The 16,824-nt window shown below is 40.9% G+C and overlaps 1 protein-coding gene across 5 annotated transcripts in view; it reads left to right on the top strand.

Moving 5' to 3' along the window:
• Positions 1–1,580: 1,580 nt before the first annotated feature.
• Positions 1,581–16,824, top strand: part of FBXO22 (F-box protein 22) — a 30,058-nt gene continuing 14,814 nt past the window's right edge. The window contains exons 1-7 of one of the 5 annotated variants that reach the window (XM_017960790.1): positions 1,900–2,053; positions 2,429–2,567; positions 3,205–3,284; positions 10,901–10,988; positions 11,813–11,908; positions 15,245–15,409; positions 15,789–15,890. In XM_017960790.1, the coding sequence (XP_017816279.1) occupies positions 10,934–10,988; positions 11,813–11,908; positions 15,245–15,409; positions 15,789–15,890 (418 nt within the window). In that variant the 5' untranslated portion in view covers positions 1,900–2,053; positions 2,429–2,567; positions 3,205–3,284; positions 10,901–10,933. Of the gene's footprint in view, positions 2,054–2,084; positions 2,195–2,428; positions 2,568–3,198; positions 3,285–10,900; positions 10,989–11,812; positions 11,909–15,244; positions 15,410–15,788; positions 15,891–16,824 lie in introns of those variants that run through there. The other 4 variants (XM_009210672.4, XM_009210673.4, XM_003901234.4 and 1 more) reach the window with 4 other exon arrangements.

Below are 16,824 nucleotides of genomic sequence, written 5' to 3'. Positions count from 1 at the left end.
GGGGTGTCCTTCAGTAGCCAGAGAATGGAGAAAGGGAGCTCATGCTCTCAAGGCACCTTCTCCCAGAGGGATAGGAGGCTGGGGAGTTTAAAGAGTTAGCTGAGGGGGCGGGGGAGGTATGAAGGGCATACACAGGCTGGAGTTCCAGACAAGCAGGCATAGTCCCTGAACATGCTGCTTCATACATCCATGTTCATGAGATGCCAGTGAGCTTGCTTTTTAGGGAAGAGGATTTTAGCATTATGTTAATGATCTAAAGGTAACCGGAGGGTGCCTCTTTATCTTCCTCTGGTATTCCACAAGGGGTCAGGAAGCTCTGGTGACATCTGGGCCATCTGGCTTCCTTAAGCAGCTGCGCCTATAAATAGACTAAGGAAAAAAACTGGCTGGGCTTGTTGGCTCATACCTGTAATCTCAACGCTTTAGGAGGCAGAGGCAGAGGGATATCTTGAGGCCAGGAGTTTGAGACCAGCCTGGGCAACATAGACCCTGGGTCTACAAAAAAAAAAAAAAGAGTCACAGCTACTCAGGAGGCTTATACCAGTGACAATGTCATACTATCCACCAGTGTGGGAAGGAGGATTTGGGAAATAGTTGTTTTCCATAAAAATATTTCGTTAATGTATAACATCTGTTTTTTAAAAAGATGTTCTGATTTAATTTTTAATATGGTAAATATTGATAGTCATAACACACATAAACTATTGGTCGTGTCAATATTTTAGTGTGTAAAGGGTCCTGAGGCCATAATGAGAACTTCTGATTTAGACCAAGTTTCTGCCCAAGATCTGGCGATCAAATCAGGGCTCCCTTAGGAAGGAATTGGCGGGAGGAATGGACGAACCTGTGTCTGCTGTGCTTCCATTTTTTGGTGGTTCTCAGTTTGAGCATGCATCAGAATCGCCATAAAGTTTGTTAAAACGTAGATTGCTGGGCCTCACCCCCAGTGTCTGATTTAGGAGGTCTGGGGTAAGGACGGGAAATGTGCTAAAACTTAGTAGTTTCCAGGTGAATCTGATGTTCCTGGCGGGGAACTGATGCACAACTTCGGGCGTGCTTCACAGCAATAATCTCACTCAGCTACCTTAGAATGGTAGGTGCTATTTATGCCATTTTACTCATTCGAAACTTTAAACCTGAATATTACAACGAGTTAACTAAGTTTACCAAGGAATAAAGGCAGTGATTTTCATACACTAGGACAATTTTTTAAAAGCAAACACTGTCCGTTCAAAAATTGAGCTTATGCTATTTAAACAGGCATTGGAACTATGAAGAGCAATAAGTACTACCTAGTCTCTGCAAGGAATTTGTGAATTAGAGAACGATGTAAACTCAGAAATATGGCGGTGCCAGGGCAGTGAGAAGCACACAGGATTTTCACTGCAGGAGGCCTCCTGGAAAGTTGCCAGGCGCGGTGGCTCATGCCTGTAATTCCAGCACCTTTGGAGGCCCAGGCGGGAGTATCGCTTGAGCCCTGGAGTTTGAGACCAGCCTGGAGAGCATAGGGAAACCTGTCACTACGAAAAATACAAAAATTAGCTGGGCGTGGTGGCGGGAGCTTGTAGTTCAAGCTATGAGGGAGGCTGAGGCGGGAGGATCGCTTGAGCCTGGGAGGTAGAAGCTGCAGTGAGCAGAGGCCGCGCCACTCCACTCCTGCCTGCCCACAGTATTAGACCCAATCTCAAAAATGAAAAAACAGTTCCGAGCGTATTATGGAACGGATGGCTTCAACCTCGGTGTGCGGACTCCAGGCCAGGATATTCACCGGCGTTGCCACGCCCACCGTCCCCGTCCGGCCGGAAGTGGCGCGGGCGCTTGCTCAGTGCGCGCCGGCCAGGCAACTCTGTGCTGGCGTAATCGGGTTCCTCCGGGCCGCCGTAGGACTGGTTCCGTCGGGCTAGTGAGGAATGGAGCCGGTGGGCAGCAGCGCCGACCGCTGCGGCTCCTCCTCCGTAGACCCACGGAGCACCTTCGTGTTGAGTAACCTGGCGGAGGTGGTGGAGCGTGTGCTCACCTTCCTGCCCGCCAAGGCGTTGCTGCGGGTGGCCTGGTGAGAGGAGGCGGAGGCGGGAAGCTTGCCTTGTGACACGCCGTGGGCATGCCCCAGGCTGGCGGGGTGGGGAGAGACCGTGGGGACCCAGGGCTCTCCCCAGCTCCCTCGCCCTACCTGAGGTTACCCGCTACCCGCGAGGTATCTCCCAGCCGTGGTGCCCCGGGGGACTTCGCTGAGGGGCGAAGTTCCCCTTAAGGTTTTCTCCACTTCTGGCTCTCCTTCCGAACCAGCGCCCTGACTGACACCTACCTCCCCCGGGGACTTTGGATCCCGCAGGGATCTCCTGCTGCTCCAGTGGGTGGGGGTTTGTGAGCTGTGGGAGAGACGAAAATGAACGTCCGTTTGCAATCCTTTGTGCGTTTGCGTCCCCAGCGTGTGCCGCTTATGGAGGGAGTGTGTGCGCAGAGTGTTGCGGACCCATCGGAGCGTAACCTGGATCTCCGCAGGCCTGGCCGAGGCCAGCCACCTGGAGAGGCATTGCTTGGTTCGCGTAGTAGCAGAGGAGCTTGAGGCAAGTAGCAAGGGGTGTCATGCACAGTCATTTGCAGGTTGGTGGTTGAGTCTTTTGAGAACTATTTTTTTTTTAATCCCAGTTTTGTTAATTCAAGGAACATCTTCTTGTGCCGGGAAAAGATTTTGTAAACATCAGTTTTAGTGACTACACGGTAAGGATGTGTCATGATTTATTTGACCATTCATCAAATGTTGAGCCTTTTAAGTGTGCATATTTTCACTATTAACAACAACGCTGTGCAGAACCTTCCCTTCACCTGCTTCCCTTGAAGCAAGTTTTTGTTGTCTTTTACCGGGAAGACAACTGGGTGTGTCTTGCTCAGTGTAGCACACCTAGAAAGCCAAGAACCAAAACTTAAAGCCAAATATTTCAACTTTCGATCCTGTACTCTTTTGCTTCTCTGGCCCCCAACTTCAAAAGGGGAGCCAACACCTGGAGAGATGAAGACTCGGACTGTGGAGTTGGAGGGACTGCAGGGTGTACCATCTCTCTGGGGAGTGGAAGGGAGCCCTTTGACAGTGAAGTGCCAACCTGCTGCTCTGTCACTGTTTAGTACGGCTTACAGACATAACTACGGTGCAGCTGTCACAATCAGGAAATTATCACTGATACATTTCTACCATTTTGTCCTCAGACTCGGTTCAGATTTTGCCAGTTGTCCCAGTAAGGTTCTTCATGGCAAAAATATCTGTTCCCAATTGTAAGTTGCTCTAAGTAAGTCATGTTTCTTTAATCTCCTTTGATCTGGAACAGTTTCACAAGCTTTGCTTGATTTTTCCAAATCTTGACACCTAGGAAAATTGCAGGCTATTTTGTAGAACATCCATCAATTGTGTCTTTGGCAGGAAATAATCACAGAAGTGATGCTGTGCTCTTTTCGCGGCATCCTTAGGTGGCATGTGATTTCCATTGGTCTCGTTATTGGTGGTATTACCTTTGATTACTCAATTAAGGTGGTGCTTGCCAAGTGTCTTCACTAAAATCACTGTTCTGTAATGATTGAGTGTTTTGTGAAGAGATCATTTGAAACTATGTAAATATCGTGTTTCAGTGCGTTTATTTGTATCTGTACACTCTCGGAGTCTTATTTAATTCAGTGGGCTATAATCTGTTACTGTATTTTGGTGCTCAAATTACGCACCCCCCCCTACAGTTTGGCTAGTGGGAGCTCCTTCAGGCTGGCTTCAGTGTCTTTTTAGAGATGACTGCATTATCTTTGAGCACTTTTCTTTTTTCTGGCACAAGATGTTCTAAGCTTGTCTTGGGTTTTACCTGCTTTGGTCCTGGAATTGGTCATTAAGCCCTGGCTCCTTTTGATGGAGTGTGGTATTTAGAAATCAAGGTCTAGACTCTTTAAGTGTACTCCTTGCCATTGAGGGATTTGCTGCTCCAAAGCCCAGTCATTAGACAGAGCCAAGGAGTGTATGTATGTATATACATGCATGTGTATGTATATACATCAGCATACACATATACACAACACATATACACATACAGTTTACAACTATATGTATGTGGAAACTCATCAGTTCACACAGGTGCATCCTTTTCTAATCAAGTGCAAGATGCTTTCTAGTTTTGTCTCTGCTCATATTTGTACCTCCCTTTTGGGCAAAGGGAAACTGGTTCTCATCATTCTTAATGTATTTAGATATTACCTCAATGCCCCATATGTAACCACTCTTCTGTTTCCCCCTTCCTTGGGTGGTCTTTCTCCTTACCTTGTCTGGGCTCTGGAACTCTCATCCCAGGGAGCTGGCCAGTATCCAAAGGCAGGCTTGTAGAAAACTTTTCTTCTCTGGTGCTTTGTCCCAACTCCTGCCATTTTTCCAGAAGTTTATCATTTGGAAAAATTCAAAATGCAAGCAGGCTTTTTTCCTCAGAAGTGTTCTCTGGAGCATCGTTTATAATAAGGGATACTAAAAACCGAATATTAATTTAATAAATAAGGCTATTAAATTATAAACTGTAAGTGTATTAATGACAAGAGCAAATGTTGATTTTAAAAGTGAAAACATTATAAAATTATATATTTAGTATCATCTGAATTATTAAAGACCAAAAGGGAGAGTAGAAAAGAAAGCCAAAATAGCTTTTTTTTTCTATTTAATGTTTTTAAAAAGTTTTCTCTCTGTGGTCATCGTTTTCAAATTTTTACCACAACAGGCATTATTTTTCTATAGCTTTAAGAGTTTATACATTGTGGTGGCTGTTAATAGCCAGACAGACTAAGGTATGAATTGTAGCTTTGGCATATACCAGCGGTGTGACTTTGAAAAAGCTACTTAACTTCTCTGAGCCTCAGGTGCTATCTCCATAAAATAAAAAGAAAAATAATAATTTTCCTGTGCCCTTATAGAGTTGTTGTAAGGATTAAATAATGAAAAGGTAATGCATATAACACATTACTTATAGTACTAGGAGCGTAAGTTCTCAATAGATGTCTGTTAAATAGTCTTTTATTAGTATCATTATTAAAGTTCACATAGTTATAGTAATGCCCTTAGAGGAGTTCCTCCATTATAGTAAACTGCTGGTGAGACAAAAACATGAAAACTCTATCCAAATCATACGTGCTGTTTATTTGTGTTTTCCAAGTTATCTAGTGGACATGGGCACTTTTATAGCTATAAAGAAAGTTGATTTAACTTTTCTATTAGAAATATTTTAAAGTCCGCCAGGCACGGCGGCTCATGCCTATAATCCCAGCACTTTGGAAAGCCGAGGCAGGCAAATCACTTGAGGTCAGGAGTTAGAGAACAGCCTGGCCAACATGGTGAAACCCCTGTCTCCGCTAAAAATATTAATATAAATATTTAAAAATATTAAATACTTAAAAATATCAAATTTATAAATAAAAATATTAAAGTACAAAAATTGGCTGGGCGTGTTGGTGCAAACCTGTAATCGCAGCCACTCAGGTAGCTGAGGTACCAGAATCGCTTGAACTGGGGAGATGGAGTTTGCGTGAGCCCAGATTGCGCCACTCCAGCCTGGGTGAGACTCTGTCTCAAAAAAAAAAAAAAGAAAAGAAATATTTTAAAGTCTGCCAAAAGCTTTATAAAACAACTTGCCATTTGTAACTTCTTTGAACAGTGGAATATGGTGCTAGCTGTCTTAACTGTGCTCTGAGAACATTTCATGTTGAGACTTGTTATGTCACTTCTTCTAGTGTGAATTAGGATGGAAAATTCAGCAGTTGCTTTTCATTGGGTGCCAGGAGAGGGAGATTCATAAAATCTCAGGACCAGACTTTTAATCCTTGTTCAGGAGTAAGAAACCTGAGGCCTAAAAGCTTGATGAGGGTTATTCTGCTGGTTTGTGGCAGAGTTGCCACTAAGACCTAAATCTGTTTTTTGTTTTGTTTTGTTTTTGAGACAGAGTCTTGCCTGTTGTCCAGGCTGGAGTGCAGTGGCCTGATCTCAGCTCAGTGCAGCCTCCACCTTCTGAGTTCAAGTGATTGTCCTGCCTTAGCCTTCTGAGTAGCTGGGACTACAGGTGCACACCACCGCACCCAGTTAATTTTTGTATTTTAGTAGAGATGGGGTTTCACCCTGTTGGCCAGACTGGTCTCACCCTGGCCTCAGGTGATCCACCCACTGGCCTCCCAAAGTGCTGAGATTACAGGCGTAAGCCACGGTGCCTGGCCCCTAAATCTCTTTGAGTTCTCTCTCCTTTACTCACTATACCAGGCATCACAGATTCAGATGACTTGAAGGTCAGGCAGTTAGGTGAAGAGGGTCAGGTAGCTCAACAGAGTGGTAGCACCATGGCAGACTGGAAAGGCTTGCCTCCATTTAGCCTTAGTTAAGAGGCACGTAGTCTAAGTGTTGCCAAAATGTCCAGTTTTTAAAAAGAATCTGGAAATCCACATTTTATGTAAAAATTCGATGGAATTTTGAACATTGGCATTCAGTTTACATTTTCTGAAAATGCTGTGTGGAGCAAGGAAACTATATCTGTAGGTCTTGGGCAGCCATGGGCCCCACAGGCCATCATGCTATCTGTCTCTTTTATTAGTTTATCTATATAGAATGTATTCTGAAACATCTTGGCATTCCCCCAAATTATAATGGACCAACTTTTTTTTTTCCCCACTTTACCAATAGTGAGGCTTTGCTATATGCTAAGTACCTCATGGACCAACTTTTTTTTTTTTTTTTTTTCCATTTAACCAATAATGAGGCCTTGCTATATCCTAAGTACTTCATTTTATTCTGGTAGTAAAAAATATTTGAAAATAGCTAGCTTAGAAAAATATATTCATCATTTTCATTTAATTCAGCTGCTTTGCCACTTGTCTTTAATTGGAAAGTTTAGTTGAAAACAAGTGAGTCTGAATAAGCCCAGCTCATAGGGGAGATAGGGCACAAATAAGATTAACTAGGGGTAAGGGATGTTGCATCTGAGGTCCAGAGTACTGAGGGAGTTTAGGAAAAGGTTTTGGAGAGGAGGTGGCACTTAAAGTGTCTCTAGAGGGAAACAGTCTTAAGTTCTACAGGAACAGAGCAATAGAACACATGGGGAAGTGGGTGTGTCTGGATAATATTAATAGTAAGCTAAGGGGCCCGGAAGGATGCCTTGTTGTCAAGGCTGGAAATGGAGGCTTGGAGTATTTGATTTAATGAGCAGTGAAAAGAGGAGTGATTCCCCATTACTGAGATTTTTCTGATACTATAATGCCTGTTCATATAAAGCAAGTGTGTCTCTTGCTGGTACTTGATGTTTTTGTTCTAAGAGCTTCAGTTATTAAGAAAATGAACTTCTTGAGGTCTGGAATGAAGAAATAGTAGGTATTTAGTAAATGAACTGAAAATGAAAGAGCATGAGTGAAAAGTAAATGAGAAGTAGATTGACTCAGAATGCCAACATTGACCTGAAAGAAGGTAAGGCACCAGCAGTTTGGATGAGGTGATACTTTTTTTTTTTTTAATTTAAGTTCTGGGATACATGTGCAGAACGTGCAGGTTTGTTACATAGGTATACGCGTGCCATGGTGGTTTGCTGCACCCATCAACCTGTCATCTACATTAGGTATTTCTCCTAATGCTATCCCTCCCATAACCCCCCACTCCCTGACAGGCCCTGGTGTGTGATGTTCCCCTCCCTGTGTCCACGTGTTCTCATTGTTCAACTCCCACTTATGAATGAGAACATGCGGCATTTGGTTTTCTGTTCCTGTGTTAGTTTGCTGAGAATGATGGTTTCCAGCTTCATTCATATCCCTGCAAAGGATGTGAACTCATCCTTTTTTATGGCTGCATAGTATTCCATGGTGCATATGTGCCACGTTTTCTTCATCCAGTCTATCATTGATGGGCATTTGGGTTGGTTTCAAGTCTTTGCTGTTGTGAACAGTGCTGCAGTAAACATGCATATGCACATGTCTTTATAGTAGAATGATTTATAATCCTTTGGGTATATACCCAGTAATGGGATTGCTGGGTCAAATGGTATTTCTCTTTCTAGATCCTTGAGGAATCATCACAGTGTCTTCCACAGTGGTTGAACTAATTTACACTGCCACCAACTGTGTAAAAGTGTTCCTGTTTCTCCACATCCTCTCCAGCATCTGTTGTTTCCTGACTTTTTAATAATCACCACCCTAACTGGTGTGAGATGGTATCTCATTTTAGTTTTGATTTGCATTTCCCTAATGACCAGTGATGATGAGCCTTTTTTCATATGTTTGTTGGCCGCATAAATGTCTTCTTTTGAGAAGTGTGTGTTCATATACCTTGCCCACTTTTTGATGGTGGTGTTTTTTTCTTGTAAATTTGTTTAAGTTCCTTGTAGATTCTGGATATTAGCCCTTTGTCAGATAGACAGATTGCAAAAATTTTCTCCCATTCTGTAGGTTGCTTGTTCACTCTGATGATAGTTTCTTTGGCTGTGTAGAAGCTCTTTAGTTTAATTAGATCCCATTTCTCAATTTTGGCTTTTGTTGCCATTGCTTTTGGTGTTTTAGTCATGAAGTCTTTGCCCATGCTTGTGTCCTGAATGGTATTGCCTAGATTTTCTTCTAGGGATTTTATGGTTTTAGGTCTTACACTTACATCTTTAATCCATCTTGAGTTAATTTTTGTATAAGGTGTAACGAAGGGGTCCAGTTTTAGTTTTCTGCATATGGCTAGCCAGTTTTCCCAACACCATTTATTAAATAGTTAATCCTTTTTCTGTTGCTTGTTTTTGTCAGGTTTGTCAGATATCAGATGGTTGTAAATGTGTGGTGTTATTTCTGAGGCCTCTATTCTGTTCCATTGGTCTGTATATCTGTTTTGGTACCAGTACCATGCTGTTTTGGTTACTGTAGTCTTATAGTATAGTTTGAAGTCAGGTAGTATGATACCTTCAGCTTTGTTCTTTTTGGTTAGGATTGTCCTGGCTATACGGGCTCTTTATTGATTCCATATGAAATTTAAAGTAGTTTTTTCTAATTCTGTGAAGAAAGTCAATGGTAGCTTGATGGGGGATAGCATTGAATCTCTAAATTATTTTGGGCAGTATGGCCATTTTCACAATATTGATTCTTTCTATCCACGAGCATGGGATGTTTTTCCATTTGTTTGTGTCTTCTCTTACTTTCTTGAGCAGTGGTTTGTAGTTCTCCTTGAAGAGGTCCTTCACATTCCTTGTAAGTTGTATTCCTAGGTATTTTATTCTTTTTGTAGCAGTTGTGAATGTGAGTTCACTCATGATTTGGCTGTCTGTTATTCGTGTGTAGGAATGCTTGAGATTTTTGCACATTGATTTTGTATCCTGAGACTTTGCTGAAGTTGCTTATCAGCTTAAGGAGATTTTGGACTGAGATGACTGGGTTTTCTAAATATACAGTCATGTCATATGCAAACAGAGACAATTTGACTTCCTCTCCTCCTATATGAATACCCTTTATTTCTTTCTCTTGCTTGATTGCCCTGGCCAGAACTTCCAATACTGTGTTGAATACGAGTGGTGAGAGAGGGCATCCTCGTCTTCTGCGGGTTTTCAAAGGGAATGCTTCCAGCTTTTGCCCATCCAGTATGATATTGGCTGTGGGTTTGTCATAAATAGCTCTTATTATTTTGAGGTACGTTCCATCAATACCTAGTTTATTGAGAGTTTTTAGCATGAAGTGGTGTTGAATTTTATCAGAGGCCTTTTGTGCATCTGTTGAGATAATCATGGTTTTTGTCATCGGTTCTGTTTATGTTATGGATTACGTGTATTGATTTGCATATGTTGAACCAGCCTTGCATCCCAGGGATGAAGCTGACTTGATTGTGGTGGATAAGCTTTTTGATGTGCTGCTTGATTCGGTTTGCCAGTATTTTACTGAGGATTTTCACATCGATATTCATCAGGGATATTGACCTGAAATTTTCTTTTTTTGTTGTGTTTCTGCCAGGTTTTGGTATCAGGATGATGCTGGCCTCAAAAAATGAGTTAGGGAGGCGTCCCTCTTTTTCTATTGTTTGGAATAGTTTCAGAAGGAATGATATCAGTTCCTCTTCGTACCTTTGGTAGAATTTGGCTGTGAATTCGTCTGGTCCTGGGCTTTTTTTGCTTGGTAGGCTATTACTGCCTTAATTTCAGAACTTGTTATTGGTCTATTCAGAGATTCGACTTCCTCCTGATTTAGTCTTGGGAGAGGGTATGTGTCCAGGAATTTATCCATTTCTTCTAGATTTTCTAGTTTACTTGCATATAGGTGTTTATAGTATTCTCTGATGACAGTTTGTATTTCTGTGGGATCAGTGGTGATATCCCCTTTATCATTTTTTATTGTGTGTATTTGATTCTTCTCTCTTTATTAGTCTGGCTAGCGGTCTGTCTATTTTGTTAGTCTTTTCAGGAAACCAGCTCCTGGATTCATTGAGTTTTTGAAGGATTTTTCATGTTTCTATCTCCTTCAGTTCTGCTCTGATCTTAGTTGTTTCTTGTCTTCTGCTAGCTTTTGAATTTGTTTGCTCTTGCTTCTTTAGTTCTTTTAATTATGATGTTAGGGTGTTGATTTTAGATCTTTCCCGCTTTCTCCTGTGGGCATTTAGTGCTATAAATTTCCCTCTAAACACTGCTTTAGCTGTGTCCCAGAGATTATGGTACATTGTGTCTTTGTTCTCATTGGTTTCAAAGAACATCTTTATCTCTGCCTTCATTTTGTTATTTGGCCAGTAGTCATTCAGGAGCAGGTTGTTCAGTTTCCATGTAATTATGCGGTTTTGAGTGAGTTTTTTAATCCTGAGTTCTAATTTCATTGCACTGTGGACTGGGTGATACTTTAGGGGACTATGCAGAAGCACTCATGGATTCATGGGATCCAATTCCAATTTTTTTTTTTTTTTTTGCAGAATGTTCGCATCTTACCACATACAGTTCTTTACATGGCTGATTCAGAAACTTTCATTAGTCTGGAAGAGTGTCGTGGCCATAAGAGAGGTAAATACCAAAAGAAAAGCTTTTGTTTCTGTTTTTTTCCATCATGTGCCTTCTGTTTGGAGTTCAATATTGTACTTGTCCTGAGAGTTAATCGACTTTCTGAGGCTCTGGGACTGCCACCTGTAGTATGCATGAATGTATCTATCTTTGAACCTTGAGGAACCCTTTCTGCTTCAGATTGATTTCTAAACCTTGTAGTGTAATTGAAACAAATTCATTAGAAAGGTGTTTTTCTCAATTTGAGATGCTTTAATTCTCCAGGCACTTTTTATTATTAAAACAGGTTGTATGACTTTGGCTATTCAGGCCTTTTACTATATTGGAACATGAGGTCCCATTTACCAAAGTTATGTAGAGAAATGGTGCATTTTTGGCTGGCTGAGGGAAAAGGCAGAATAGGTATTCAAGATGGGCATGCATAGGCCCCAAGTTAGACTTAGATAATGGATTCTTATTGTCTAATTTGAATCCAGTTAACTGTTGATGCAAATAGTAGTTATACTGCAATATCAGCTGAACAGAAAGGTACAGTAGCAAGTCTAAAATTCAGCTGTTACTGCTAAATTTGACATCACTGGGGCAAAAGCATTATATGAACAGAGAGGAAAAGCAGACTAGTGGTGCAAAAGATCAGATTTAGAATTTAAAAGCCAGGACCAAAACAGGTAAAGTGTTTGTTTTAATCAATGCTTTTAGACCTTTATTTAGAGCATTCTCGTGTCAGGTGACTTAAATATTTCCAGTATTTGCTTTTTTACTTTTTCATTGTCAGATTTGACTTTAAATGGATGATATTTAATCATTTTGCTACTGTATTTTTACAGCAAGGAAAAGAACTAGTATGGAAACAGCACTTGCCCTTGAGAAGCTATTCCCCAAACAATGCCAGGTCCTTGGGATTGTGACCCCAGGAATTGTAGGTGAGAAAAATTAGCAACTTGATGATTTCCTCCTTGCATTAATGTGGGGTCCTTTGGATTGGTGAATTATTTTTAGCTTGGAACCACATTTCTGTTTCTGGACATCTAAAATACAATAAAGTCAGTCATATTTACCATGGCTTTATATTTGCCTTATATTAATGTTTATTAAGTTATTGTGGTATTTCTCATCTCAAGGCTACCTGTATAATGCATATCTAGTAGTCATTCATAAGAGGGGAAAGATCTCATTCTGCCTCCCTCCAAATTAGGAAGTATTTGTGGGCATTTTCAGAGTTTTGTCAGTTCAAGCAGTATTGTTTATGGTGGGTAGGGGTGAGATGGGACTGGGATTAGGAGCAAAGATGGGCCTTGTTAGGAAATTTCTGTTTCTCTGCTTTGGTACCACTCTTTGACATTTATAGCCTGAGGCTGTGCCCCTTTCCATGCTTGATTGCTGCTGGTGAATTTTTGCTGATTTTTATTATTTTTATTATTTTTTATTCTTTTCTGTAGTTAACTGGGGGAGGAGAGATTCTGTTGAGGCAGTAATGGTACAGTGGTTAGATACCTGGATTGGAATGCCAGCTGTACTGCTTAGTATCGTATGACTTTGAGCAAGTTACCTAACTTCACGGGGCTTCACTATCCTCATCAAGGAAGTGGGGATGATGACAATAGTACCTTCCTTGGAGGGTTGTGAGAATTAAATGAGTTAACACTTGTAAAGCATAGAGATAACACAGAAAGCAGTAAGTAAATGTTCGCTGTCATGTATTTATTGTTTTTTTTTTTTAGATGGCGTTTTACTCTTGTCGCCCAGTCTGGAGTGCAATGGCGTGATCCCCACTCACTGCAACCTCTGCCCCCTAGATTCAAGCGATTCTCCTGCCTCAGCCTCCCAAGTAGCTGGGATCACAGGCGCTCACCACCACCACGCCTGGCTATTTTTTGTATTTTTAGTAGAAACCGGGTTTCACCATGTTGGCCAGGCTAGTCTCAAACTCCTAACCTCAGGTGATCCACCACCTCAGCCTCCCAAAGTGCTGGGATTACAGGTGTGAGCCACCACACCTGGCCACTGTTACGTTTTTTAGTTCTAACTCAGCAGTACTGTACTGAGAATTGTCATTTTTAATCTTCACTGAAAGAGTTTTGATCTGAATTTGAGTCTTGTACCGTGAGGTAAGAAGAATTTCACGTGTTTACAAATGAATATTATTTGTTCAGTTGCTCTAGCTTTGGTTTCTAAAGGGCTTAACATTTTTTTTAAAAAAAGAGCTTATTTCTTTTTGGCTGGGCATAGTAGCTCATTCCTGTAATCCCAGCACTTTAGGAGGCCGAGGCAGGCGGATCACTTGAAGTCAGGAGTTGGAGACCAGCCTGGCCAACATGGCAAAACCCCATCTTACTAAAAAATGTAAAAATTGACCAGGCACGGTGGCTCACATCTGTAGTCACAGCACTTTGGGAGGCCAAGTTGGGTGGATCATGAGATCAGGAGTTCAAGACCAGCCTGGCCAACATGGTGAAACCCCATCTCTACCAAAAATACAAAAATTAGCCGGGCATGGTGGCAGGCACCTGTAATCCCAGCTGCTCAGGAAGCTGAAGCGGGAGAATTGCTTGAGCCCAGGAGGCAGAGTTTGCAGTGAGCCGAGATCATGCCATTGCAGTCCAGCCTGGGTGATAGAGCAAGACTCTGTCTAAAAAAAAAAAAAGAAGGTAAATTAGCTGGGCATGGTTGGCTCATGCCTGTAATTCCAGCTACTTGGGAGGCTGAGGCAGGAGAATTGTTGGAAACCAAGAGGCAGAGTTTGCACCACTTCACTCCAGCCTGGGTGACAGAGTGAGACTCTGTCTCCAAAAAAAAAAAAAAAGTTTTTTTTTTTATGCTAATAATATTTATTTTTAGAAGAAGAAAAATTAGAAGATTCAGGTAAGCAAAAGCAAAACAATTAAGCACCTTTAAGCACCACAGAGTTAACCACTCTTATGATGTTAACCTTTATTTATATATGTATGTAAATATAAAAAACCAGAATAAAATTTTCTATAGACTTGTAACCTACTGTGTTAGTCTGCTAGGGCTACCATAACAAAATACCACAGACTGGGTGGCTTAAACAACGGAAGCTTATTTTCTCACAGTTTGGGAGGCTAGATGTCCAAGATTGGGGATGGCCTTTCTGAAGCTTGCTTACAGCTGCTTTCTCACTGTGTTCTCATGTGGCCTTTTCTTTGTACATAAGCATGCCTGGTGTCTCTTCCTCTTTTGGATTAGGGCCCTACCCTTATGACCTCATTTAATTTTTTTTTTTTTTTTTTTTTTTGAGACGGAGCCTCGCTCTGTGGCCCAGGCTGGAGTGCAGTGGCCGGATATCAGCTCACTGCAAGCTCCGCCTCCCGGGTTTACGCCATTCTCCTGCCTCAGCCTCCTGAGTAGCTGGGACTACAGGTGCCCACCACCTCGCCTGGCTAGTTTTTTGTATTTTTTAGTAGAGATGGGGTTTCACCGTGTTAGCCAGGATGGTCTCGATCTCCTGACCTCGTGATCCGCCCGTCTCGGCCTCCCAAAGTGCTGGGATTACAGGCTTGAGCCACCACGCCTGGCCTACCTCATTTAATCTTAACTATCTCTTTAAAGGCCTTATTTCCGAATATAGTCACATGGGGGGTTAGGGCTTCAACATGAATTTGGGGTAGGCAGTAGGGAGGGGGATGACACAGTTCAATCTGTAATATCTACCTGTAAAATTCAGAGCATATTACAAACATATTTCTATGTCTATAAATATACATTTGTCATCATTTTAATGGCTATATTCTATGATACCAGTGTAACTTTTAATCTCAATACCAGTGTGGGACATTCAGGTTTTTTCTGTTTATTTCCTATTTGAAATTATGTGATAAAATACTTGGGTATATATATACTTTATATAATTGTCAAATATTTTTAGGGTAAACTTTTAAAAATTGGAATTGCTGTGAAAGTGTATTTACTACTCCCCCAACTTTTTATTTCGAAAAGTGTGGAAAAGTTGAAAGAATAATAGAATAGCATGATAAATACCCATATACCCTTTATCTAGTTTAGCAATTGAAAAAATTTTGCAACATTTGTGTTTTCTCACTTTGCTTATACAAAATTCTTTCTGAACCATTTGAAAGTTAAATTGCAAACATCATGACACTACACCCTAAAACTGTCAAAGCTGAAAAACTTTTACTCAGATAGTGGCTTGTTAGCTTGATGATTATCTTAGTGACCTAGACTGTGGTTATCTAGTTTTTACTGAATGTATTGATGAAACTGTTTAACTTTTTCTCTAGTGACTCCAATGGGATCAGGTAGCAATCGACCTCAGGAAATAGAAATTGGAGAATCTGGTTTTGCTTTATTATTCCCTCAAATTGAAGGAATAAAAATACAACCCTTTCATTTTATTAAGGATCCAAAGAATTTAACATTAGAAAGACATCAGCTCACTGAAGTAGGTAAGTTACTTTTATTTATCATTAACTGCTCATTTTATTGATTAATTTTGATTTCTTTGTAATTCTGGCTGGTTGGTGGATATTAGGTTCCTTTGGGAGAATCTGAATTAAGTACACCTGTTACTGGAGCTGTGGCTAATTCAAACAGATGATTCACAGAGGCCAGTATGATACACGTTTGGTAGAATTGATTTACTTTTTAAATTATTTTACTTGCATTAAAGCCCAAGAGACCCAGAGATGAAACTTTTTTCATAAATACTCTGTTGATGATAAACTTGTTTGTATTTAATTCTGAATTTTAAGGAATTCTTGCTCTAATAGTTTATTTCATTTTGCTCTATTTGTATTTTGTTAACCTATTTTTTTTTTATTCTAGTAACAAGCGTTTTAGAAGTTTTTAGAAGATGCAGGTTAGTTCTTTGTGAACTAATTAGAAAGATGGGAACAACTAAAGTGACCCTGATGAGTGTTAGGAAAGGTATGAGTTAAGGCAAGTCTATCAAGCAAGGGGTATGCTGGGAAACATCCCACAGGTAGTGTGGATGGAGCCCTGAAGTGAATTTGAAGAGGTAAAGGGTTGGCTTAATGTCTAAGCTTAGATGGGAAAGCTTAACTTAATATAATCAACAACTAACAAGTTACTCAAGGAAAGCAGCATTAAAGCCTTTTATCTATATCTGCAAATGAATTGATTGAATTCACTTAATTCATTAAAAATCACTGTTGGCATAAAAGCTATTCAGTAGTATTTTTGCATAGATCAGCCAGCCTGTAGAGATAAACCTCTGTTATTTGAAATGGGACTTAAACCAGGAGGAGTAAAAAATTGTGTAGCACCAAAGGTAAAATTTCTTTTACTGATGAGGAAAAAAGGGGGTATACACATTGAGACTAGTTTTTACAACTATCCCTGACAATGTGAAAAAACAAAACAAAACTTGCAAGTCGGTGAATGGGAGGGGAAGCGCGGAACAAGAGGCATTAGCAGCAAAGACTAGCAGCTGGGAGCCTCTTAATAATGTGGAAGAGGGTGGTCAGGTCAAGGTAGGTGATGGAAAGTCTCAACAGCCAGCTCTGGTGTGACACAGGGTAGTGTAGCTATTAAGAATGCTGACTTAGAAATGAAATCAGTATGTTGAAGAGATATCTGCACTCCCATGTTTATTGCAGCACTGTTCACAGTAGCTGGGATACGGAATTAACCTAAGTGTCCATTAGCTGATGAGTAGATAAAGAAAATGTGGTATATATACATAATGAAATGCTCTTCAGCCATAAAGAAGGACATCCTGTCATTTGCATCAGCATGGATGAACCTGGAGGATGTTAAGTGAAATAAAGCCAGGCCCAGAAACGCCAGTAATACATGATCTCACTCATGTGTGGAATCTGAAAATGTTGCTCTCATAGAA

This window comes from Papio anubis, chromosome 7 (genome assembly GCF_008728515.1).
Source record: "Papio anubis isolate 15944 chromosome 7, Panubis1.0, whole genome shotgun sequence".
NCBI classification, from domain to species: Eukaryota; Metazoa; Chordata; class Mammalia; order Primates; family Cercopithecidae; genus Papio; species Papio anubis.
Note: the sequence above shows the minus strand (reverse complement) of the source record. Positions and strands in the feature narration are given on the sequence as shown.